This window comes from Furipterus horrens, unplaced genomic scaffold, assembly GCF_987537825.1.
Source record: "Furipterus horrens unplaced genomic scaffold, mFurHor1.1.pri manual_scaffold_13, whole genome shotgun sequence".
Classification (NCBI taxonomy): Eukaryota; Metazoa; Chordata; class Mammalia; order Chiroptera; family Furipteridae; genus Furipterus; species Furipterus horrens.
In genome coordinates, this window is record NW_028327183.1 from 41,531,621 (window position 1) to 41,557,129 (window position 25,509).

Consider the following 25,509-nt stretch of genomic DNA (forward strand, 5'->3'; position numbering starts at 1 on the left):
TCTGTCTAGGCATCTATTTCTCCATCCCTCTATGTCTTCTCCTCTCCCTCCATCTTTCTGAATCTCCTATCTCTCTCTTTCTCTGATGCTGACTCCCTCTCCCATCTCTATGTCCCCCGTTCCTTCCCCATCTCTCTGTCTCAACCTCTCTCTGGTCTCTGTACATGAAACCAGCTGTGCCCCTTGCACCCCTACTCTGCCCAATCCCCTTTCTATCCCAACACCTAGCTCCTCATCCGTGGACCCCCACCCCCATTATTGCCTGGTCATCTGAGGTACAGGAGGGGGAGGAAGTAGGGGGGTGGGGGATGGAAAGGGAGGGAGGGGAAGTTCCAGTTGGGGGAAGAGATTCAGCCTGACCGGCTGGGCTCCCTGGACGCCTCTGTCAGAGCTCCGCCCAGGGCCATGTGGCCCGCCCCAATATAAGCAGCTCCTGGCCCAAGACTGAGAACTCAGTGCCAGTGTCACCCACACCTCTGTCTCCATCATCATCATCTCCGTCCTGCAGGTAGGAGCAATCCCCACAGCCCTCTGCTCTGTTCCTTCCCACCTCACCTCTCCCTGTCTCCTTGCAGATCTCTGACTCTCTCTGGACCTCCTCTTCTTTCTCAGTGTCCCCTGTGCCTCTTCCCAACCTGAGGATCGCTGGGTTGAAGTTGGAGGTCCTGAGGGCTAGGACCTGCTTTACTAATGCCCTTGGCCTAGGCCATTGGATGTGGGGCATTTCTCTTCACCTCTCTGAGCCTCAGTGTTCCGTCTGTGAAGTGGGCTTGCAGAGAAGTCGAGGTGCTGGGCAGGCGCGAGCATGACTGGTGGCATCTCTCCCAGGCCCTGGCTCTGACCTCTTCCTCCCTTTGTCCCTGACTTGGCCTGTCTCTGTCCCTTGGCTCCTCTCTCCAGCTCTGCCTCTGGAATGAGGAGGGTCCTCCGGGGACTGTCGGGCAGCTGTACAGAGATGGGCGAGTTTCTCGCCCAGCCCCATACACCCCTATTCCGTGTCTCTTCTATAGCCAGCAGGCTGAAGTGGCCTCTTTCTCCCCAGCAACCTCCCCCTGAGAACTCAGTCCCTAGTGCCCCTGCCCCTTGCCATCCCCTCCTTCAGTATCCAGCATCCCTTGGACAGACTCCACTGCTGTCACCGCCGCCGCCTCTGCGGTCCCCAGCACCACCTCCTCAGGGCCAGCAAGCAAGATGCAGTTTGAGATGCACGACAACGTGAAAGGCAAAGGTGGGATCACTGACTGGAGCAGCAGCCCTTCCAGTCCCTGGAACCTGGCCACTTCCCTCCCCTGGGCACCCTGGCTTCGAAGACAGACGGCGCCTGCTTGTACCCCAGAGGCCCCTGAAATTCGGGAACCCAGCACCCCAGACCCAGACGTGGAGGAGGCACTCTCAGCCCAGCCACCCACATGTGGCGCACACCCTTTCCCAAACGTGCAGGAGCCCCCCTTTCCCTGACCTGTAGGAGCCCCATCCCCAGCTCAACCAGATGTGCAGGAGGCAGCAGCAATGGGACAGACTGGGGTGTCAGTGCCCAGATGTAGCAGAAGGGAAGGGGGCGCAGTGGTGTCCCCTCAGTGGGCGGCCTCGTGGCCCTGCCCAGACTGCCCGGCAGAGGGAGGAGCGGCAGGGGTGCGGGGTTCCCAAAGGCGCTGCGAGGCTGCCTGCTGACCCCTGTCTCCCACCTGCGCAGCCATGTCCTACCCAGTGACCAGTCAGCCCCAGTGTGCCAGCAGCTGCTACCAGACCCAGCTCAGTGACTGGCACACCGGTCTCACGGACTGCTGCAACGACATGCCCGTCTGTGAGTGCCTGCCACCCCCCTCTAGGCCCGGGGAGAGCGGGAGGGTGGGAAGGTCACCTCCAGCCTTCTCCGACGCCCCACTAATCCCACTCCCTTCTCCTATCCTTGGACCCTGAATTCCCACTCTCTCGTCCGCACTCCTTCCTCGGACCCCTAGTACTCCCTAGGATCCTGACCTCACACCTTCCAGCTTCCCTTCCGAACTTCAACCCCGCCCCCCACCTTCACACCCTCTCTTTCAAGCACTGACCAACCCCCAGTTTCCTCAGCGACCTTTACTTCACTTCCCCCGACACCCAATTCCCTCTGGGACCCTCAGCGTGGCTCCGGGACCCCTCGGCCTCGCCCTCCCAGGGGCTAAGCCGGTGAGCGCACCCTGACCTCTGCGCGCACGCCCCAGGTCTGTGCGGCACCTTCGCCCCCCTGTGCCTCGCCTGCCGCATCTCCGACGACTTCGGCGAGTGCTGCTGCGCGCCCTACCTGCCCGGAGGCCTGCACTCCCTGCGCACAGGCATGCGCGAGCGCTATCGCATCCAGGTGCGCAGGGGGCCCGAACCGGGGGTAGGGGGCTACGGGGCTGGCATTGGTCTCCTGGGACCCAAGGCACGGTTCCTAACCTCTCTCTCTCACCCTCTAGGGCTCTGTTGGGCACGACTGGGCGGCCCTCACCTTTTGTTTGCCCTGTGCCCTCTGCCAGATGGCGCGGGAACTGAAGATCCGAGAGTAAAGAGTCCCCCACCCTCCTTTCCCCTCTGTCAGGCCTGGCCTCCTCTGCCTCGTCCCGGGAGGGCCTGCCCCTCCGCCCCATCCCGCCACCAGAAATAACACCCACAATAAAAACCTGAAAACCAGCTCCGCCTACATCTTCTGTCTCAGAGAAGGAATCTGGGTGGAGAAAGAGGTTTGGTGAGAAAGGTGGGGACCCAGGGACATCCTAGGTGTGGAAGGAGGAGTCTGGAATCAGATCTTTGACCCCCACCTGCTGCGGATGACGTTGGCAAGTCTCTTCCCTCTCTGGCCCAAGGTGTCCTCACTAACAACGTAAAACCATTCACCCCTTAGCTGCCTATCTGAAGCTCTGCCTGGATTCTGAAAATAAGCAAAACCAGAAAGGCCAACTCCAGGCACTCAAGTTCAAAGAAGAAATTTAGGAGAGCCCCCTGCTCATTTAATGCCTATAGATTCTTGGCCCACACACAGTTCTAGTAGGTTAAAGGACCTTTGTTTCCAAAGCAGAGAACTGGAAGGTTTAAGGCTTTCTAGAGCAGGATAGAATCCACTATCTATCACAAAAGCAACTACAGATTGGAAATTGTTCTGGTGTCACCCTGGCCGAGTGGCTCAGTTGGTGAGATCACCCCATAACTAAAAGGTGGTGGGGTCAATTCCAGGTCAGGGCAAGTCCAGGAGACAACCAATCAAATGTTTCTCACATCAGTGTTTCTCTCTCTCTGCCCCCCTCCTGTCTCTCTAAAATCAGTAAGAACACGTTCTCAGGTGAGGACTTTAAAGATATATTTTTTAAAAGAAAATGTCCTGGTGTTGAAATTGGACCTGGGATCCAGTCTTGACTCTTGCTGCTACTGTGTTACCTTACTGAATTAATAAGCTTTCCTGAACACATTTCCCCCTCTGAGGATAATCCCTAACGTGTAAAATGGCTACTGGAGAACAAGTGATGGAATAGATGGAAAGGCCAAAGAGTGAGTTTCATCAACTGTTGTATTATTATTTTATGTATAGTATATTATAACTATTCTAATATTAACATGTTATTACTCTCTATCTGTGGATCCAACCACTGAGTGACATCTTCACTTGAAATATCCAGCAGGCATCTCAAATTTAACCTACCTCCTGATTTCCCTCTGAAACCTGCTCTTCCCTAATCCAGGAACTAGCAAGTCCTGACCTCCTCGGTACTCAGTCACTTTAACTCTCGCCTAGCGGCGTCCAATCTGTCAACAAATTCGGTCAGTTCTACTTTCAGAATATATCCAGAATCTCACTTCTCCCCACTCCACTGCCCCCACATGGTTCCAGCCACCCTCCTCTTCAGCCTGAATTAACGCAGCGGCTCCTGGCTGGGCTCCATGACCCACACCCACCCCTTTAGTCTCCTCCCCACAGAGGAGCCCTACGAACACCTGAGTCAGCCCACATCCCCTCTATGCTCAGAACCCCCTCATGGCCTCTCACAGAGTAAAAGCCAGAGTCCCCAGCTGGCCCAAGGATGTGCATGATCTGCCTCTTGTCCCCTCTGTCACCTTGTCTCCTTATTCTCTCTACTCCAACCACACACCTCTCTTTGTTGTTTCTCTAAAATGCTCAGCCTGCTCCCACCTCGGGGCCTTTGCACTGGCTATTCCCTCAACTTGGAATCCTCTTCTCTCAGATGCCCCTGTGGCTCACTCCTTCACTTGTGCTCACATCAGCTTATGAGAGTGGCCTTCCCTTCCCCCCTTACATTAAATAGCAAGGAGAGCTCCCCTTACCCCCCTTCACTGCCTTGTTTTCCTGGTCATCTTCCAATCTACCCCATCATTTACTGATTTGTTACCGGGCTTCCCACTGGCTTGTCAGCTCCATGAGGACCTAGGACAGTGTGGGACCCACTGTAGGTGAGACAGCAAGTGATCACAGGTGGGAGGCACTGGCTTAGCAAAGCGAAGTGATTTCAGAGGTAGTGGGGAGGGGCAGTGGAAAGGCAAACAGGCCGATGTCAGAATCTGGGCTTGCCTATTAATTAGCCCTGAGGTCTTAGGCAAGGGACTTAGCTTCTGCACCCACAAAATGAGGGAACAAGCCTCACCTCCCAGCAGGGGTGCTGGTAAGACTAAGGCTTACGCCACGCACCCGGCATAGTGCCTGGAGTGCCCATGGAAACATCCCCTCCCCTCCTTTTCCTGAGTGTTGCCAATCCTTAGGGTGTTGGTGGCCACACATAGGCTAGAATCCAGGCCTTCTCTCACTCTCTGTGAGCCTCTTGCATTCAGGCGTGTGGACACCAGGGAGAGGTGACAGCTGAGGGGCTGACATGGAGGGAGGAGGAACACATGTTCTGGGGCATTTATACACAGACACCTGCATGACAGTGACAAGAGCTGGAGAAAGGGTCCAGTCACAGTGCAAATGCTTTCCTTAAGAAGCCACAGGGCGCCAGCTAGGGAGCGACCGTACCAAAGGGCTCAGCACAAGGAGCAGTCTTGAAGAACCCCCTGAGCCCCTCCTGGTCATGCAGGATGATCTCTGCACTGGCTTCGGGGCTCCCTGAGGCAGCATGTCCCGCTGCTGGTTAGCTCCCCAAGTGGGAAATTCTACCTCCTCCCCAGCAGAAAGTGGTCACTTTGAACACCCTGCCCCTAGAGCCTGATCTGTGCTGGGCCAGCTCTCAGCTAGGTTGACCTGTGGCTTCCTTCCTTGGGAGGCAGAACTTGGTGGTTAGGCACCTGGATTTGAGTCAGAAGGTCTGGGTCCAAATGACAGCTACCACTCAACAAGCTAAATAAACCCTATTTGTTTTCTCATCTGCAAAATGGGGGTACATGGTACCTACCTCATACAGCTGTTGAAAAGATCAAATGAAACCACAGCAGTAACAAGCCAAGCACACTGTCCAGCACTGGTACTTAGTAAATACAAGTTCAGTTCCATCCTGGATGTTAGGTACTACCATCAGCTCATAAAAGCAAAACTTATGTGTGGGCAGATAAATCCCTGAAAATCCCCAATTGCCCAGAAAGTCTGAAAATATTAACAATATGATATTCACAGACCACATGGGAGACCCACATGGCTCCCAAGTTCAAAACATCACCATGTCCTTGGCTAAACACCAGATGAAGCAGCTGGTTTGGGGCCTCTAGGCTGGGTTGCACAGAAAAGTACATGATTTAACACTCCCAGCAAGATTCCTATGATTGAGGCCAGAGATCTCCATCTCCCAACTCCCCTGGCCTCAGCACTCTTGCTTGCTAGGGGCCTGGCAGATAAAGGCTCCCAGGATGCTCTTGGTTTGGGCCCTGAGAACCTACTTGAATTAGGGAAAGCTTGTCATACTAGGGCCTCATTTCAGTCTGCATGCCTGCAACTCTTGTCTTACGGCAGAGGCCAGAATGACACCTGGCCCCAGGACCAAGGCAAGTCTGTTTTCCGTCCTAAAACTGACGTCTCCCCTCCTGTCCCTTTGGTTTGTCCCTTCTGGGAACAAGAGTGTCTCTGGTGGCACCACCCTGACTCCTGCCTAGGAGGGGCAGAGGAGCCCAGGCCATGTGGCACCAAGATACGGGTATTTATCTGATCTATCCAGCACTTGGGTATTGGGTCAGAGAGCCAAGACACCCCGTCTCTGCATGTAGACAGCACTGGGACACTGGTCTTCCCCACACTCTTTATTTGTTGATTCAAATACTCCCCGCTCTCTCAGCCAGCAGCACACATGGACGGGCCTCTTAGACTGTGGCCCCACCAGAGGGTCCAGCTCTTCAGGTCCAAAAAAGCAGCTGGGGGATGAACTCCTGGGATAGGAGAGTCTCAACTTCACGGTGGCTAGAAGGGTAGAGAGGAGCTTAGAAGTCCAAGATGATGGCTGGGGGGGGGGGGGGGGCAGTCCTTTGGGAGAGCCCAGAAACCTTCAAGGCAGCATTGCCTGAGAAGAAAGCTGTATATTGAAGTCTCCACCATTTTTATCTCCAACCTTGGTATTCACCCCCCACACACACACACTTCTGAGCCCGTGATCCCAGTCCTGGGGTCAGGTAACACCGCCAGAGCTTTGTCCCTCCAGCCAAGGGGTAGCAGCATCAGCGCCCTGCTCTTGCTCCGCCCCTGGGCTGCCTCATGGTCCTGCCTCTTCTCAGCCTCACCCCTCAGCAGTCCATGCAGCCCTTGCACTCAATCCCTTCTGCTGAAATGCTCAGAGTGGTTTGTTTCTCTGGTTGGGCCTGACTTAAGAGATGTCTAAAGGGCGTCTTGGGTCCAAAACCAGGCTCCTGACCTTCCCCGTAAGTCCCAGTCTGCCTGTCTTTACAAATGACCCCGTCATCCACCCAGTTTGGACCACAAAGTTAGTGTCATTCTGGATTCCTCCTTCCCTCACCCTGACACCACACTAACCTTACATCTTCCACCCACATCCTGTCTCTGGCCCTGACTCCCCCTCCCATGGCCACCACCCTGATCTGGCCCATCCTCATGCCTTGTCCCCTTGCTGCCTCTCTCTCACCCCTTCTAATCCATTCTCCACACCACAGCTGAGTGACCTCTTAAATAGGTACATCGGATCCTGTCATCCCCTTTCTAAAACTCTCCTAAGGCTTCCCATTGCCCTGAGAAAAAAACCCAAACCCTACTGGGGCCCACAAGCCTGGGTGACCCGGTCCCTGCCTGGCTCCCACCCTACCTCCTCTTCACACTCAGCTGGGGTCACAATGACCAGCTCTCCAATCTTCCATGAGAACAAGCTGGTTCCCCCACCTCAGGGACCTTATTCCCTCTGCCTGGAACCCACTTCCTGCAACTCTTCCCATGGCTACTTCCTTCTCAATCTTTATATAGCTTCTTGGATGCCCAGTTGACTTTACCCCTCGGTCCCTCTAGAGACATCAGTTCCACAAGATTAGGGAACTGTGTCTGTCTTGGCTCCTGTTTACCCGGTGCTTTCGCCAGTGGCTGGCACAGAGTAGGTACTCAATAAATAATTGTTGAATGCACAACAAAGGAGGGCCTGTCTGGGGACCCCTGGAGGAAAGGAACCAGAGGTCTCTGAGGACACAGTGTCCGGGGCCCCCCAAGTGGATGGGCCCCAAGCCCAGGACCCTGTCAGGGCACTTTGCTGTTGTGGCTGAGAACCCAGCCTCGGGTCAGAGGGACATGCTGGTGAGGTTGTCCTGGCTCAACAGTCCCTTCCGGCCCGCGCCAGCCCCATGCCCACTGCCCCCAGCTCCGCCGCCGCCCCCGCAGTACTCATGCAGCCTGTGCCGCAGCGTGACAAGGGCTGAGCCCAGGCAGGCACCATTGGGTGCGTGGGGCCCACCGGGCAGCTGGAACAGCAGTGTGGCCACACCAGCCATGCCATCCTCCGTGGGCTCAAGGGTGATAGGCCCGGCTCGCAGGCCGGCAGTGGTGGTGGGGACGGCTGGTGGGCAGCAGCCCCCTCCCATGGGTCCCCAGGGCCCACCAGCCCCCGTCAGCAGCAGGGGTGCCAAGAAAGGCTCAGAGCGACGGAAGGTGGGTGGCGGGAGTCCGGCTGGCTTCCAGGTAGGGATTGGAGCGGCAGGGTCGGGCGGGAAACACACAGTGACCTTGGCGAAGGGGCGGCTGGCCATCTTGGTCATCTCTTGCAGGTGCCGGCGCTGCTCCTGCCGCTGGTCCAGGGCCTGCTTGGCCTTCCAGAGGAGCACGCAGAGTGAGAGGAAGAGGAAGAAGCAGGAGAAGAAGACGGAGAAGAAGACAAACAGGTCGATGTGGGCCTGGTCCTGCCGGAAGAAGAGCAGACCCTGCGAGTCAGCTGAGCCATTGGCGCCAGGCCCGCTTGGGTCTCCTACGCCCAGCAGCAACAGGTAGAAGCGGCTGGACTTGAGGGCATGGTGCTCGTGCGGGTAGGTAATGACCAGACGGTCCCGCACACTGCGAACCACCAGCACTGCCGATGGCTCCGTCACTGTCACATAGGTGATCAGGCCCCGTGGCCACACCTCCCGCACCCGTGGCTCCATTGTCGTGGCCGGTCCATTTCCAGTCCCCAGTACCCCTAGATCCCCGGCCCCCCGGGGCCCGCCATCTGCAGGGGGTGGGGGCGGCGGTGGCGGCGGGGGCGGCTGGATATGCACTGTGTGGATGCCTGTGTCGGGGGCCACGCGGACCACGAAAGTGTCATAGGAGGTGGAGACGTAGAGGTCCACGGCACCAAAGGTGACATCCAGTGTCAGGCGGATGTCCACATTGGTGAACTTGGGCTGCACGCCAAAGAGGACGGTGCGGCCAGGGCCCAGGGCCCGGCGCTTCGGCTCATGGAAACAGTTGGTCTGGGACGTCGGGTCCAGGCAGCACTCCTGCTCCACAGAGATGAGGCGGTAGCACTGCTGTCCACCCAGCGGGCTCCCGTGGAATGACTCCCGGCACTTGGCGCACTGCGGGCAGGGGAGGGTGGAGGCAGCCATTAGGGCTGAGCTCAGCGCCCAGCACTCCTCCAAGCAGGACTGACTTTCTGTACCTATTGGTAAGCAGCCAGGGCCCCAGCAACTTCCTGTGACCCCCTCCCAAACCTCCTTGACACAGTGTGGATGCTGCCAGGACCCTACACTCCAGCACTGCCATCCCTGGTGTCACCCCAGTGACCAGAGCACCCTGATGCCGAGGCCCCTGGACTCTGAGGCACAGAGATAAAGAGCTCTGTTGAATCCTGGCTCCACTTCCTCACTAGCTGTGTGGCCTCGAACTACTGACTGAACCTCACTGAACTTGAGATTCTTCCTCTGTAGACAGGTACTAAACATGGCCGGCTCACAGTACTGCTGAAATCACAGGGACAGCACAGAGTGGGCCAGCCTCGCTGTATCTGGACTGTGTTAAGATACATCCTACCTTAGGGCCTTTGCACCAGCTGATCCTCTGTCTGGATCACTCTCCACCGGACCTTGCCTTCCCTCCCCCTTCCCCTCCCCCCTCCCCAACTGCTTGCCTGGCATCTTCACTTCCATCAGGTTCTTCCTCAAGTGCCGCCTTCTCACTGAGGCCTTCCTTGGCCACATATCTGCCATTCTCACTCCCCAGCTCTTCTCAGCCCTCCCTTCTGCTTAATTTCCCTCCTTACTTACTGCTCATCACTACCACAACTGTGTAGCTGACTTATTCGCTTGTTTGCTGCTGGACTCCTCCAAGAGAATGTAAATTTCTTGAGAATAGACATTTCACCTGTTTTTGTTCCATACTGTGTCCCAGCACCTTGCACAGTGCCTGCCATATACTAGGTGCTGAGTAAATGTGTGTTAACCGAGTGGATGGGTCACAACTACTTTGATTCCTGCAGTCCAGTGGAAACCACTCAGGCTCTAGGATCTGATCAGGGTTAGTCCAGGCTCCAAACCCAACTGGCTGTCTGATCTGGCACAGAACATGGAACGTCTCTGTGCCTCATTTTCCTCCTACGTCTACACCTCACCAAGGCCCCAGAATAGCCCTGACGAACCTTCACGTCTGTGCTGTCTCCACAGCATAGTGCCAGCTTGGTGGCAGGCACTCCTCACATACTAGCTTCTACTGCTACCACTATTAGAACCTAAAGAAACCACTGATTCAGAGCTGCCACAGAGCTGCTGGAGTACAAGGGCTGAACTACAGTATTCCCTCACTTATCGCGGGTATTACGTTCTAGACCCCACCCCCCACCCCCCGCAATAGGTGAAAATCGGCGAAGTAGGAACCTTACATTTATTTTAGTATTTATATATTTTTAAGGCTTTATAAACCCTACTGTTACCAGTCCCTTATTAACCTTTCCCACTCCCTTATTAACCTTTTCCACACCTTTATAAACACTACTTATGTTCTTAAACATATTCTACACTCTTAAACCTACGTAACTTTAACAACATGCATATACAGTACCACAAAATCCCACGATATAGCGAAAAGTCCGAAATAAATAATTAAATATAATATTTTTTTAAATCCCGCAATACAGTGAGGGCGCAATAAGTGAACCGCGATATGGAGAGGGACTGCTGTACTCTCTGGGATTTTTTGTTTGTTTGTTTTGCAAAGGCTAAAAGACTTTGGGCTGTGCATCAAGAAAGACAAAATCTGGGTCCAGGATGGAAATGTCAGGAGTCAGTAAGGCTGGTGTAGCTGTGTTGCCATTTTGCTGGGGGTTGCATCTTTACAGATATGATGTTTCTGTAGGTGGGTTGGGGAGACTGAGGCAAGCAAGGGGTTTCTCTCCCCTCTGAACTAGAGAGAAAAGGTCAATGAGTGGGGTGGTGGGAGCCGGACTCCGAGAAGGGAACCCGGAGTGTCCCTTCTGTGGGGGGCGAGCTTGCAACACGGCAGCCAACCAGAAGCACCCTCAGCCAAAGACAGGAGAAATGGAGTCAAGGGGAATTTGAATACAGGTCTTACTAACAATACGAGATTCCCCTAGTAGCTCAAGGTCATCAGGTGGGAACTGCCACTTGGAGGAAAACCTGTCTGAGAATGAAGCCAACACAGAGGAAAGCAAAGTCAAGATTCAGGGAATGAGCTACACCTGTGTGAGCACCTGGATCTAGCCATTCCTGAAGGGAGACTCTAGACCTCAGTTTTGAGAGCCAATACATTTTATTTCTTGCGTAAACTACTGTGAGATGGGTTTTCTGGCATATGCAACCTTTAAGTCATGACTATCTGTAATGGAGTCTGTCTCCTCACCAGCCTGAGAGAGCCCCTCAAGAGGCTCACTTCTGGGTCCTCAGCATCACTGCCCAGACCCTGAAACTGACAGAGTTCTCAGAAACAGTCTATCAAGCTGACCTTGATTCCATGACCACAGAGTTCAAAACCACAATATCAAAGAAACAAAAACTAAAACCACAATGTCTGGGGCTCAGACACCGTCTATCAAGCTGACCTTGAACCCATGACTACAGAGTTCAAAACCGTAATGTTGGTCCTGCCTGGGCCAGGCTGCTCCTCCGAGCTCTGACCCCTTGAGGCTGTGGGGTCCCTTGGCCCATAACTCGTTTCTCCAGCCGCACCTGGTACTTGTAGCAGTCTCGGCGGTCACTGGGGGAGCTCCCCTGGCAGGTGCCCGTCTCTGTGTTGTTTTGACATGGGCAGCCTGTCCCATCCTGCTCATTACATGTATCCGCATGGCCGTTACATTGGCATCTGAGGAGGGGAGAAAGACAGGGGTTATAGTGCTCTTGTGACCTATAGGAGCCCTGGCTGGATGCTGCATTAGTGAGCTCCAACCCAGGCCAGAAAAGGAAACAGGCTCACAGAGGTCCAGCCCTTTTCCAAAGGCCACAGAGCACACCAGTGGCAGAGTCAGAACCAAAACCTAGCTTGGACTGACCATTCAGTCCAAGGGAGGGGTAGACCGGGGAGTGGGTCTCGAGGCTCTTCTCTCAGCGGCCCTCTCTTTGCCCACCTGTCTCCATCAGGGCTGCTCTGTAGCCTGCATTTCAGCACTGCCTCGGAGATTGGGGTCTCCCATCTGAATCCAGCCCTACCTCACATGCACAAGCCCTGGCCTGGGGGCTCCCTGGGGATTTCACCTTTTCCTGACCAGGGCGGAAGACTGGGGAGGGGCGTCTGGCTCCCTTTGCCTGGTGAACAGGGCAAAGGGCCTGGGTCCTTTCCACTTACTTGGTGCACTTCCCATCCAGGAGGAAGTAGCCGTGGAGGCAGCTCTCACATTTGTCCCCGTAGCTGTTATTCTGGCAATTCACACATACAGCCTCGTCTTCACTAGGACCCTCTGTCACCCAGTTTTCAATCTGGCCAGGAAAGGACAGGATGATCACGAAAAGGCATAGACCAGGCCCCTACTCCTCCAGACCCAGGAGTTCAAGACCCCAGCCCTTTCACCTCCTCTGGATCCAGCGAGTACTTCTCTGGCTCCCTCCTGGCCACTTCAAGCTCCTTCCTGGAGACACACACGTGGCTGTTGCCACGACAGAAGGCGTGGCAGGGCCGGCAGGTCCCGCCCCCCACTGCAGAACCCACGAACAGCGGGAGGCACTGCTCACAGTGGCTGCCCTGGAAACAGGGGATGAGGCAGTCAGAGCGGTTGGAGAATTGGGGGGCGGGGGATGGGGCGGCGCACATGAGTGGGTAGGTCACAGGTTCTGAGAGCCCCACAAAAGGGTAGCAGGCTCAGCCCTTGGCTTGGGCAGTTCCAGCCCATCTGTGATTTACCCCTCTGCCTTCGCTTGCATACCTCCAATGAGAGGGGGTTCACTTCCTTACAGCCCAAGTTACTGACCTCAGAAAGCTCTTCCCTAAACTATCCCAAGTCCTCCTCTACGTGGCCACCCTCCCTGGCCCAGCACCTACTCTGTCCACTATTCCAAGGCAGCCCCTCTGTGAATCAAACTGAGACAGGGCCCTGAAGCCTTATCACACCTCTCTGGGACAGGGTCATGCCATCTCCACCCTCCCTGTGCGTGGTTTATCGGAACCTGAACAAGACTCAGGATGCCTGAACATGGGCTGAAGGCGAAGAAGGGCCAGGTCCCAGGGTCAGGGGCTGAGGCCTGGGTGGCCCACCTTGGTGTGGTTGCGGCAGAGCAGGCAGTGGTCACGGGCCCCCACACCAGCACACTCGCTGTGGCGGTTGCAGCGACACTCTGTGGAGCAGTTGCGCCCAACAAAGCCGAAGTGGCAGCGGCAGTGGTCTGGCTCCACGCACGAGCCGTTCACGCAGCCCTGGGCGCACACCGGGCGGCAGAGCCCCGTCACACTGCGGGGGTGGGAAGGGGGTCAGGGCAGGGCAGCAGATAAGCCTACCACACACCATCCCCGTTGTTGCTGTTCTGCCATTCTCCCCACTCTGGGAGCCGGCTCACAGCCCCCTCTCCCTGGGTTACCCCATCAAACTCACAGCCAGGCCTGTCCACAACCCAGCCCTCCTCCCACATGGCCCCCTGGATCATTCTCACCCCCATCATGCCTTGGACTATGTTTTCTTCCATCCTACTTTGGTCCATGCCTCGTCCTTTACTGCTCCCCACAGACGCTCCTACCCCACGTCTGTCCAGTCCCTCTCCCCTCGACCCACCCCAGGCCCCAGTCTGGCTGCAGCCTCACTTGTCCATGATGTAGCCTGTCTTGCAGCTGCACTCGTAACCGTGGGGCCGATCGTGGCAGTTCTGTGTCTCGTTGCAGTCATGGTGCCCGTTGGCACACTCGTCCTCAGGAGGGCAGGACAGAAAGGCCCAGGAGGCATCAGGACGCCCACATGTCAGCCCTGGCACGACACAGGGCCTCACTGGAGGCTTCTGCACCACCCCCCAGCCACCCAGGCCCCTGCTCCTACTTCCCAAGCCCTGAGACAGCCCCCAGCAACGCCCCCACCATGCTCCGGGCCAGCCCCTCTCACCCCACCGCCTAGCCCTTCTCACCATCACGGGGGCCGCTGAGTCCACCCTCCAGGCAGCGGCCACCTCCGTCCTGGCCACCCCAGGCACACCAGCCACAGTGGGGGCGCCGCAGGCACAGGGCGCACTGCGTTGCCTGAGCACAGCCCAGGGAGCAGCTCTCGGGCCCACGGAGCAGCCGCCCACAGCCTCCAGCCATGCAGCGCAGGGGCAGGTACGAGGGGCTCAGACACTGCCCAGGAGAGGGGAAATGAGACTCACTGGCCCATTCTGGGTATCATCCCAACCACACCCTCTTCACAGAGCTCTTGCCCTCCCTGGCCACAGCTGGGTGGACCGAAGTGGACACCAGCTGGGGTCGTCGCATGCTCCCTCTCAAGCATCTCTATATAACTGAGACTAGGGAAGTCCATGAAAACAGATTATGTAAACCAGGGCTGGCAGGTCCATTTGGTGAGCAAGTGACATCAGTGAAGAGGAGAGGAGGCAGGAGGGTGGAGGCAGAAGGAAGCGGAGATGAGAGTCACACCCCCAACACTGGTGGAGAGGCAGCTTTCCAGCTCCAGCTCCAGCCCCTGGTGACCCCTGGCTGCGCTCTCCACCCTGGCTTCCAAGAAGTGCCACTGAGTTGGTGTAATGAGTGCCCTTTACCCGCCTGACTCGGGACACAGCTGCTTTGCACAATCAAAGGCGGGCAATGATCCCAGATGGAGGCAAAAACTAGGATCAGGAGGGGGGTTGCAAGCCACAGTCACTTAGAATAAATGGGAACTTGACTGCTGGGGCAACAGGATGCTCCCCCACAGTCTGGGATGCTGAGGAGTCCGTGGTCAGGGGCTGTGCAGCAGCTCACACGCCATCACTTGTCACGTCCTGGGACCCAGACAAGGTGCGCGGTGAGGATCAGGCTATTGGGAACCTAGCTCGGTGTATAAGAGCATTTTACTTGTGGCTCAGGCCTTACGTTTAAGAGAAAAAGAGATCAGTCTGGGCTGGCCAGAAGCACTTAGGAAAAAGCAAAGCCATCGTGCAATCCTGAAACAGAAAACCTGACTGCTATGGCCGAAGCTTTGAGCCTGTTGAGGATTATGGCTGGTGATGAGCTGAGCCTCGCTCACCTGCCAAACCCTCTGCCAGGCTAGGCCTCTAGATCTGTTTAGTGCACCCATGGACACACAGCAGAACAATCTGCGAGGAGGTGGAGAGAAGCCTGAGGCCCCATTCTGCACAGTGCTGTCAGCTGTGACCTCCCTCCCGGCCTCATGCTACCCAGCACAATAACTGCTTTGCTAGTGCTCCTGGCAGACATTTGAATGCAAGTTCCAAGAGCAGGATTGGCACTAATCTGTTGGCCTAGCAAAGTGCCTGGGCACAAGGAAGGTGCTCAGTAAAGAATGTGGTGAAGGGAGAAAGAGGAGGAAAGAAGCCAGGCAGCCAGGAAAGGGAGCACCCTCCTGCCTGTGCCAAAGTCATTCAGAAGAACAATGCTGGATGGGTGCAATACAGCTGCCCTTGAGCCAAATCATAACAGGTCTGGCTGTACACCAGTTATGTCTGATCTGTGCAGTGGTGGTTTTTTAAAAACCTGAGCCAACGCTTTAACTAGATTTCACAAAAACCAGAAGATCTGGCGGAAGTCCCTCTCCCATTCACACCGACTCAACTCTGCTCACTACCACTCCCTCCTGCCTCGTGCCTGGCAGGCACGGAGGGGCTGGGGGAGCAGCGCGTGCTCTCTGGTGTTCCAGTGCTGCTTTCTGGTCCCTGGAGTACCCCCAAAGACAAGTAATGGCAATTGCAATAATACTTGGGGATAACTTCTATCGCCAGACAGACCCCCAGGGTTGGGGAGGAGGCCTCTGCTTGTTCAAGACTGACTGTGCAGGGCCACACTGAGAGCCCCACAGGGACATCCACTCCCCACCCCATGCAATGATCCTCTAGGTGTGTCCCAGAAAGTGACCAGAAATCCTCCCAGTGGGTGGAACCTGGGGCGTGGCTGTTTCTACTTAATGGCAGGCTCCGCTCCATGTTCTCAATACGTCCTCCCATTTAATCTGTACGACCTGCCTACAGGATCGTGTGGTGCAACACACACTCAGAAACTTGTCTTTTGTCCCTGATCCCAGCCACGAAGCTACTGGAACGCTTTAACTTTTCTGAGTGATGAGACCGTCTTTGGTTATTCACAAGGAGCCCCTTTCATCCCTGAGTTTATGCTGAGTTAAGTCTAGGGAGGGGTCACCAGAAAGACCAAGTGACAAGAGGGGTTAACTGTTAGCCCCACCCACTGACCTGGAGGCAGGGGTGACAACGAAGCTCTCTAGTAACACTTGAAGGCTGGCGTGCCCCAGGGGGGCATGGAAATGCCAACCTCCCCACACTCATCTCTTTCACTTGGCTCTTTCTGTCGGTTGTGTCCTTTATAATAATCTGGTGTTAATAAGTAAATGTTTCTCTGAGTTATGTGAGTCATTCCAGCAAATCCTCAAACCTGCAGAAGGGGTGGAGGGAACTGGATGTATAGCTGGTGGGTCAGAAGGACGGGAGGCCTGGGTTTGTGACTGGTGTCTGCAGCAGGGACAGTCTTCCAGGACTGAGCCCTTTAACTCATGGGATCAGATGCTAACTCCAGGTACTGTCATCAGTGAACTGAATTGCTGGACTCCCAGGCTGTGTCTGGAGAATCAGTGGACTGGTTACTGGTGTTAGAAGCATCTTAGATGTGGGTCTGTTGATATCCCTCCCATTTTACCAGGCTCATGTAGGCTCATGGGTTGACGTGGTGAGTAGTCATACCTCAACTGGGTCTTGCCCAATAAAGATGAGTGGGGAATGAACATCAGTGGGAACTGGAGACTCGGAACTCCGGCCCAGTGACGCTGCTTTCAGATACGACTACAAAACGTGAATCTTTCTTGTGTCCCCCTGGGGTGGGGTTGGGGGACAAATGCCTCCATCACCTGTCACTGGGACAGCTAAGTCCTGCTGGGGAGAGGCACCTTAGGAACAGGCTTTCTGAGAGAACACGTGCTGGGCAGTCGAGTGGCAGACTGATATTGGCATTAGCAGTGCCCCCCCAGGCCTTCCAGAATCATCTCTCCAGCCCACAGCCACAGAGGAGGGTGGGTCTGAACTGCCATGTTAGAACCACATGCCCCTGGCTGTCTCCCTGGACAAGGCTGAACACTGAACTCCTGACTGAGCTGAGCTGAAGTCCCTCTGAGAATGTCAGCAAACCGATGAACAGGGATGACTGCGGTCTCTGGAATTAGAAAGTCACCCAGACTGAGGGTCAGAGCTGCCATTTGAGGCCTTGTGTGCTGATGATCAAGCTGAGAGAAACCGGAGGATGGAGACGTGCCAGAAACAGCTGAGATCAGAGACCACATGGCTTGAGAACCACAGAGCAGCAGTAGTTCCTGTCCTTATACCCCATCAAATACCCCCAGTTCCTTCTAATAAAGCCAGCTCAACTGGGTTTCTGTTCCTTAAAAGCAAAAGTTCCAAATGCAGAGGAAGAGATGGAGGGGGGAGTGGGAGGGCTTGGGAGGGAGAGGGGATGGGGTAAGAGTCATGGAGGGATGGGGACGGAGAGCATGAGCAAGAGCTGGAGGGAGTGTGGCAAGAAGATACACCAGGGAGACTGACAAGGCAAGGAGCAAGGAGCAAAGAAGGAGATGCTGAGAGAGAAGAGAGTCGGCGTAAAGGGAGGCATGATGGTGAGACCAGAGCAAGGGAGACGGGGGAGGAAGTAGGACAGAGGAGGAGGTGGCGGAGAGCATCAGTGCAGGAGGAGAGGGAAGAGCCCAGGACCCTGCAGAGTGCTGTACCTGTTGGAGGCTGCTGCTCCACACACAGTGCTGCCAGCCCCCATCTGCACCCTTGGAGTCCAGGCAGGAGGTGCAGTTGGACAGGAGGTGACAGGGAGTGGGGCAGGGCAGCGGGGGCGATGATTCCACTGGCATTGGGGACACGTTCAGCAGAGAGTGGCTGAAACACGTCCAGTCGTAGGTGGGCTGCACAGAGAGGATGCGGCGGGTCTCCCCTAGGGTTGGGGGCATAGCGATTAAAACCGGGTCTGGGCCCCCTGACCCAGGAGTCCTGGCCCCCAAATTCCCCTCTCAGGGACCAAGCCTCGGTGCTCACCTGTCCTCTTGAACTGGCGCGTCCACATGCACTTGCCCTCCCGGGTGCACTGCTCGCAGTCCGCAGCCCCGCACGCAGCCTCCGAGCAGTTCCCTGCCCAGAAGACCTCTCGCTGGTTGATTCGACAGTCGTTCTCCGAGGTGCAGGACCCGCTGCGCCCGATGCAGGCGCCCTCGGGACAGTTGGTACACCACTTACAGCGGGAGGCAGATGCCTGGTGGTGGAAGACAGGTTCTGTGGGGTCCTCAAGATGCCCAGCTTCCCTCCTGATGCAGCTCTTCCCACCTCATCACAGCTGAAGGGCACAGTGGCCCCGAGCCCCTCCCACCACTCACCTCTCCCTCTCCAGGCTGCAGGGTCCGGGGATGGCGGGCCAGGCACTCACTGCAGGTTCGGAGACGTCGGCACTCCTCAGGAGAGCGAGGCATTGGGGAGCAGGGGGGCGCCCCACAGCGCAGCCTGGAGAGGCACGGGGCCTTAGCTCGTCACAGGCAGCCAGGCCCCATCCCTCCTCCTCCTGTCCTCGCCACTTCCTGGTGCCCCGTGAACATCATCCTGCAGGTCCCCGTGGGGTCCCACACTGCACTCAGCATAGAACTCACAAACCTGCTCCTTCTCCATCCCGGTTGCTATGGTCCCATGTCCACCTGTTGCCCAGGCCAGAGACACTAGACGATACCTCACATCCTCCTGCCCCTCCGGCCTCCAAGGCTTTCTGTCTCCTGAATTTCTCTGGCTGCCCCCTCCTGCCCACCTCGGCAGCCCTTTGTTCAGTTCTGGCCTCGTCCCCTCACCCTGGCCTCCGTGCAGTCTCTACCTACTGCCTTCTGTTGCTACTTCCTCCCTCACAATAGCCCCAAGGGCTCTTTCTGCCCAGGGACACCCCTGCCACCTCCTGCACAAACCCTTGTGGCTACATGTCTGTCCCTCGCAGTGGAGGTCCACCATTCTTTGCCCAAAGTCCTTGAAAGCCCATGCGCTTCAGAACTTTCTAGACTTTAGAAAAGTAGTGAGTATACCTATTATTCTTAACACCCCTAGTGGAGTCTGGGGGAGCACCCTGTAAATCCAAACCTTTAATATTTCTGTAGTGAAGATGGTGGCGTATTTAATAGGACAAATAAAGCCAAATGAGTCTGTGCTAAACCTACAATAGCACTTTCAACTTTCTGATATGGTCCGCCTCCCGAACTACAGACGAGGGGTCTGTGGACCTGGACAGAGCCCAGCGGCTCGGCCAAGCACTGGAAGTCCTTTCTGAGCTACCTCACCAAACTTTCCAGTCTCATTTTCCCCAAACTCAGGTGGTCTTCCAGATGAGCCAGGCGCAGCCCTACTTCTAACCCTTTGCTGGTTTCAAGTCTCCAGGTCAGTTAGAGCTAGTGCATACCCAGCTCCTCCAGGAAGCATTCCTGGGTGACTCTCCAGCCCACAAGCATGGCTTCACCGTCGGGCCCCCAGCCCGCCCCTGCCTGTGATGAGCTGCCCATTTTCCCATGTGAGCTCGCACCACAGCCTGGCCTAGCACAGAACCCCCTTCAGAGAGCACCAGTACCACCCTCCCCTGAGCTGTCAGTCTCCACGGTTACCTGTGGGCCTGGTCCCCAGACAGGCAAGCCCCATGGCACCAGGTGCAGGCCCCAGACTGGTTACAAGCTTCCGGGGAAGGCAGCAGGCGACAGGGGTCAGGGGGCAGGGTCAAGGCTAGCAGGCGGCCCAGGGCCACTCCCCCAAAGCCCCCTGAAATGTACAGGCGGCCCCCCACCGCTGCCACAGCATGGGCCACAGACTCCTCCATTGGGGGCCCCACAGAGGCCTGGCCTGGGGAAAGACAGAGCAACCATCAGAAAGACAACTGGCGGGAGACTCGGGGAAGAGATCTACACACAGATGCCAGTCAGAGAGGGACACCAAGCAAGCAGTGGGACAGTCTAAGGAGAGGAGAGGCAGACACAGCAGGACCGGAGACACAGATCAAGCCAGACGGGCGGGGAATCAGACAGCAAAACAGAAGAGAGGGCGAGAGACCAACAGAGAGAAAGGAACAGAGAGTGAAATCAAGACTGGAGGCAAATGTTGCAGTTCAGCCCTCGCAGTTGTTCTTTCCTTCTTGTATTGCAAGTGCCCGATGGAAGCTTTGATGGCCAGGCATCCTTTCCAAAGAGGCGTCTGCTTCAAGGAGGCTCACTGGAATGAATGCACGGCGGGCGCAGGACCAGAGGAAGAGCCTGGCTGCTGCCCCCCACCCCTGCCCCTACTGCGGCTCCTTTGTTTTAGAGAACTTGGTTGATTTCAGTATCTGACCACTTGGACTACTTGTTTCTCTTCCTGTGCTTTAAATTCCTCCTAATATTTAAAATTCATCAATAATGAGTGAGCCAGCAGAAACCGAAGGCTCCCACCATGGACCCCAATAAAAGCAGCAAAATAAAATTTCCTAAGGAAAGAAAAAGAAGGAGAGCATTCCCCTGAGTGTTTAGGGGACAGGAGCTTTGCTGGAGAGTCTGAAGGGGCCCAAGTAACTCCTAACAAGAGGGAGTGCGAGGGCAGGGGCTTCTGGGACAGCAAAGGACTTACGGGTGAGGTCAGGCAGGAGCCAAGTGTTGCAGTTGACCTGGTAGAGCAGCACATCGCTGCTGAACTCATCAGGGTCCGCGCGCCCACCCAGGACCACCATGGTGTCCCCTAGCAGGGCAGAAGCATGGAAAAGTCGGGGGCGGGGCTGTTGAGGAGACAGGAGGCAGGATGGCCCGTCAGAGTCACAGTCCTCTGCTCACTCTCTCAGCCCCCAGAACCTCCCTACACCTGAGCTCCACCCCCCAGCCTGCCGCATCCAAACCTTCCTCAGATCTCACCTCCTTCCTCCAGGAAAACTCCCTCACTCCTCAGTGGCCCCCAGAGCCATCTTCTTTCCCGAGCCCCCACACCCTGTGCTACTCCCCAGGAACCTAGCCCAGACTGCTTGAGATGAACCCCACATTTTTGGGTAACCTCGCCGGCTGGGCTGGGGATGTCTGGGGTGAGGCTTCCATATCTTACTTCCTCCTTCCTCGCAGTCCAGCCCCGGAAGGGCTTGGAAATATGATGATGGACAGAAAATGCAATTGTTCCTAACCAGCAGATCCAGGGTTACACATTCTCCCACACACCCACTGTCTCCTTTGGCCTTGAAGACAGGAAGTGTAAGGAACCTTAGTCTCCCCCATTCCAGATGGGGAGGCCAGGAAGGGGAGAGGCTTGCCAGGACTGCACCAAAAGCAGGACAGAGCTGGGACAGAACCCTGGCCTCTGGACTCCTGGTCCAGGAGCCTTTCCTCCAAGCCAGGGATGGCAGAAGGGGAGACTTGGGATGCCACAGTTCAGTTCAGGGGGCTGGGAAGGAGCGGGAGTAGGAGTCCAGGGTTGAGCCAGTCCCTGGATCATTGGGATAGGGAGGCCCCCTCCCTCCCACCTTTTACATCCATCTGTCTAGACCTCCTTTCCTGACCTTTGCCCCCTGAGAAGGGGCCAGCAGGCTCCAGGTGCGGTCAGGACAGTGCAGGGAGTAGAGCTCGGAGGACGGAGCCGCCAGCTCCACATGGAAGCGGAAGCCCCCAAATACGTAGAGGGAGTCCGTAGCCTCGTGGTACACCGCAGAGTGACCATAGAGACCTGGCGGGGGAGTGGGGAGAGTGAGAACAGAGGCTAGGGAAGGCCTGGTGATCAGGACGGGCCCCCACCTTCCCGAGTTCTTCTTCTCATGTCCACAACACCTTCCGGGCCCTGAGGCCACAGACATAGCAGACCTTCTCAACCCCTCCCTCTCCCTTGAGTTAAAAGGATAACCATCAAGAGTCTAGGAAAGAGAAGAGTCTGGGGAAGAGGGTGGCCAGAATGTTGTGGGGACAGTGACTCAAGACTGCAGAAGGAGAAACAGAGAAAGGAGAACATCTGAGGGACAGTGACCTAGGCCCTGGGGGAGGGAGACACCGGACATGAAGGGGGCAGCTTATCATGGAGTCAAGAAGAGCTGTGCTAAAGAGAGAGCCTGAACTTCTCATTCTCAAGGTGGCAGGGGTCAGGAGGAAGACAGGGAGGCAACAAGGTGCTAAGCAGGGCGTGGCAGCCACCACAGAATACGGAAGTGGATAGAGAGCCTACACGGAGCCCTGCACGGAGCCCTGCACGGAGCCCTGCACGGCCCGGAGGTCAAAGGTGCTGTGCCCTCCTGTCCCTGGCCCGACCTGTGGGGGGCGTCCCGCTCTGAGCTGCGGGTACCCAGGCGCCAGTCGCCAGCTGGTACTCGAAGAGCTGCTGGTTGAAGCCGTTCTCAGGGGAGTAACCGCCCACCAGGAGCAGAGACAGGCCTCGACGGGCAGTGAGCGTGTGCCCAGCGACCGCTGGCAGCTCCACGGTCTGAGAAGTCTGAGGGACAGAGGGCAGATGTCACAGGAGGCCAGAAGTCAGGGGTCATCTTGAGGGTAGAAGCAAGACTCAGAACTCCCCACACTGCCTGAACCTCTAAGGGGATAGAGAGCTCGCCCCAGGCTGCTCAGACCCCAGGCCCCCTGACCAGCCCTGGTCCCAGCAGGCAGTAGCCCTCTTGCCACTCCCACCTCTCAATGTCACTTCTTCAGGTAGGAGCTGCCTGTGTTCCTTGGGAAGCTCTTGCCCCTCTGCTCTGGCTCGGGCTGCACAGGGCTGAGAATCTATGCCACAGGCCATACGCCAGCCTGGCAGGACAAGGCATCATATCCCCTTGGCCAGAATACAATGTAACCCAGGATGGGCACTGAAATTAAATTCTGGGACTTGTGCTGGAGTCCAGGCAGTAAGCCATGTCCTCTGAGGATAAGATGGCAGGAGCTCCCTGGTCATCTCTGCCAGAGCCCGCCTGTGGGGCCCGAGGGTGCGGGGAGATGCTCACCTTCTCCTGCCGCCACTGCAGGGTGGTGAGGTTGAGGACCCAGAAGTCTCGGGCAACGCCCCCAGCTGTGAGCCCCCCCAGAAGGTACATGGCACCGCGGCCAGCGGGCACATAGGCAGCTGCATGGAAGGAGCGGGGTGAGGGGCCTGGGCTCCCGTCCTCAGCTCCTGCCAGCATCTGGGTCCACCGCCACTCACTCACTGAGTACCTAGGACCAAGATGCAAAAAAGCAGCCTCACTGTCCAGTCATCCCAGTATCCCAGCGTCCCAGCATCCTCTGGGTGATCCTAAGACAGTCCTTACCATTCCCCAGGGTGGTACCACCCATTTAAATAAGTGTCCACCCCTGAGGGGAGCCTCCTGTGACAAGTGTCACAGTGACTTTTAGAGGTGTCCTTTTTCTGCACCCTCCTAAGGGGACTCTTGTGTGACAGACATGTCAGCATCCCCTGAGGTGAACTCCTCCCGTTCCAGCGCCCCCCCACCCCAGGGCAGTTCTCACCTGTACAGGTTCCCTAGCAGCCCCTGGGGAAGGCCCAGGCCCCCGAACATCCACAAAGTGGCATCAGGTCCCTCCACCATGGTATGCCCCAGGCGGTGCAGGAAGCGGCTCGCAGTGTCCTAAGGGAGGGGGTGGGGACATGAGGGGACAGGCTAGGGTCATGACAAAGTATCAGGCTGAATATAGGGTTTGGGGGTGGTCCCAGGAGTGGAGAAGAAAGAATGATCCAGGCTCTGTGGCACTTCCCCAGACCCCGGGCCGCCACAACTCACAGCTGAAAGGCGGCTGTCCATGAGGGTCTCCCAGACCAGCTGCCCACCATCCAGCTTTGTGGCGCAGTCAGGGCCCCCGAAGCCCTCAGCACAGATGCACACACCCAGGCTCTGGGGAACAGCAAAGAGATGCTCAGTAGGCGCCCTGAGCACCACTTGTGCCACCCACCTCACCCCGCCACCCCTGTACCTGGTTACAGGTCCCTGCCCCGGTGTGGGCATTGCAGTTCTCAGGACACAGAGCCATGCGGCAGTGTGGGCCTGCCCAGCCCTGGGGACAGCGGCAGAGTCCAGCACCTGTGGCCTCATCCTGGGGCACACACTCCTGGGGAACAGGGCAGCTCCCAGGGCCCCCTGACCCGCAGCGGGCAGAGCCCACTGAAGCGTTGAAGCCCCAGGACGAGGAGCCGTTGGCCTCCCAGTGCAGCACCAGCAGCCCTGTTGGGAGAAAGGGCGGAAGCATGTAGCAGAGCCAAGATCAGACACTGCTCCACCCCCAGGTTTTGAGAAAAACCAGTGTAATTGGGCAGGGAAGCAAGGCTTCGCCTATACATAATCACTGCACACCCTCTCCCCCGTCCAACCCATCAAGTTCCAATGGGTTTTTTTCCCCCAAAAGGTTTTTAAGCCTCGATTTTTCTTGTATTCACTCACTGCTCGCCACTTCCTCAGCAGTCTAGCCTGGCCCCCAGCACCACCCCCCACTGGCCCTCCTGGCTCCCATACACTCTGCCCTACACAGCATCCCACAGGCCCCTTCAAAAACATGAATCTGATCCTGTCACTCACAGGCTCCCCACTTTCCACAACTTATTACTGTTCTTCTGTAAAACCAAGTCTCCTTAGAAAGAGTTCCAGGGTGGAAGGGTGGGGGAAGACAGGAATTAATGATATGTAAAAAAATGTCTCGATAAAGTTATATCGGGGAAAAAAGGGCCCTGCAGCCCCTCTGACCTCATCACCTCCCCTTCTCAAGGTCTCTGGCTCCGGCACCAGGCCCCTTTCCTGATCCTCAGGGCCCAGACACCTGCACATGCTGGGCCTGGAGGAGTCCCCCTTGCCCACACTGACCCCTTCAGCCCTCAGGTGGAACTTCACCTCCGCACAGAAGCCCTCAGGGACTACCCAGACAGGTTAGGCGCTCTCTTCCCTTTCCTTTTATCCCTCACCGTTCTGAGTACGCTTCGTTCAATGTCACAGACACACATGCACGCACGCGGACACGCGCTGGGTCCGTGAAGGCGGCGCCTGCGCCCCTTGCTCACTGCTGCACCCCTGTCTAGCGCAGGCCGGGCTCACCGCAGGTGCTCAGTAATCCCTCGGTGTCTGCGAGGGGTCTGCAGTTGCTAACTACAACTCCTCTCTCCCAGCCCTGGAGCCACCCTGATTTACTGTATGAAAAGAATATCCAAACTTGGGCTCTTTAACTGCCATGCGTAACAAATTATTTCTAGTGCATCTCCATCAACATCAGCTGGGTTTCTCTCAGCCCCGCTGAGGAGTGCTGGGGCTGCACCTTGCGTTGTAGAATGTAGAGCAGCACCTCTGGCCTCCTCCTGCGAGCTGCCAGTAGCACCCCAATCACGACAGCCAGCCAAAGGCCCCAAGGATATAATCAGCCCTGGTAGAAAATCCTCACACCAACCCTTCTGTGTACACCAAAGGTACGTTCCACTTGGCCCTTCTCTCCAGAGGTAGCCCAGTAATATTCTATTTGCCTTTCAGCTGAAGAAACTGAGACCCCAGAGGTGGCAAGTGATTGTGTCACCCAGCAAGTCAGTGGTGGAGTCGGGCTGGGT

At 56.5% G+C, this 25,509-nt stretch overlaps 2 protein-coding genes across 5 annotated transcripts in view; one reads left to right on the forward strand and one right to left on the reverse strand.

Moving 5' to 3' along the window:
• Positions 1-426: 426 nt before the first annotated feature.
• Positions 427-2,655, forward strand: CNFN (cornifelin). Of its 4 annotated transcripts, none has more exons than XM_090259600.1 (5): positions 427-508; positions 1,103-1,228; positions 1,694-1,804; positions 2,205-2,341; positions 2,442-2,655. In XM_090259600.1, exons 2-5 carry the CDS (start codon positions 1,192-1,194, stop codon positions 2,529-2,531), a joined length of 375 nt encoding a protein of 124 aa, XP_090115726.1. In that variant the 5' UTR covers positions 427-508; positions 1,103-1,191; the 3' UTR covers positions 2,532-2,655. The 4 variants fall into 4 exon arrangements, with proteins under 4 accessions (XP_090115726.1, XP_090115729.1, XP_090115728.1 ...); XM_090259602.1 differs by having other exon boundaries at positions 442-508; positions 1,124-1,228; XM_090259601.1 differs by having other exon boundaries at positions 445-508; positions 1,043-1,228.
• Positions 2,656-7,536: 4,881 nt separating this feature from the next.
• Positions 7,537-25,509, reverse strand: part of MEGF8 (multiple EGF like domains 8) — a 38,540-nt gene continuing 20,567 nt past the window's right edge. Inside the window, exons 24-41 of the mRNA XM_090260086.1 lie at positions 23,901-24,148; positions 23,711-23,821; positions 23,439-23,557; positions 22,937-23,144; positions 22,254-22,434; positions 21,518-21,681; positions 20,608-20,752; positions 19,620-19,851; positions 18,366-18,489; positions 18,031-18,244; positions 17,715-17,929; positions 13,906-14,113; positions 13,592-13,751; positions 13,052-13,244; positions 12,371-12,541; positions 12,149-12,279; positions 11,536-11,668; positions 7,537-8,934 (exon numbers count right to left, since the gene is read on the reverse strand). Coding sequence (XP_090116212.1) covers positions 7,666-8,934; positions 11,536-11,668; positions 12,149-12,279; positions 12,371-12,541; positions 13,052-13,244; positions 13,592-13,751; positions 13,906-14,113; positions 17,715-17,929; positions 18,031-18,244; positions 18,366-18,489; positions 19,620-19,851; positions 20,608-20,752; positions 21,518-21,681; positions 22,254-22,434; positions 22,937-23,144; positions 23,439-23,557; positions 23,711-23,821; positions 23,901-24,148 — 4,226 coding nt within the window. The 3' untranslated portion in view covers positions 7,537-7,665. The remainder of the gene's footprint in view (positions 8,935-11,535; positions 11,669-12,148; positions 12,280-12,370; positions 12,542-13,051; positions 13,245-13,591; positions 13,752-13,905; positions 14,114-17,714; positions 17,930-18,030; positions 18,245-18,365; positions 18,490-19,619; positions 19,852-20,607; positions 20,753-21,517; positions 21,682-22,253; positions 22,435-22,936; positions 23,145-23,438; positions 23,558-23,710; positions 23,822-23,900; positions 24,149-25,509) is intronic.

Bases quoted from the DNA above. Each gene is read 5' to 3' on its own strand.
- CNFN (XM_090259600.1), top strand. From the start codon at position 1,192: ATGCAGTTTGAGATGCACGACAACGTGAAAGGCAAAG. The intron at 1,229-1,693 runs GTGGGATCACTG...CCACCTGCGCAG, and splicing joins CGACAACGTGAAAGGCAAAG to CCATGTCCTACCCAGTGACC. The intron at 2,342-2,441 runs GTGCGCAGGGGG...CTCACCCTCTAG, and splicing joins GCGAGCGCTATCGCATCCAG to GGCTCTGTTGGGCACGACTG.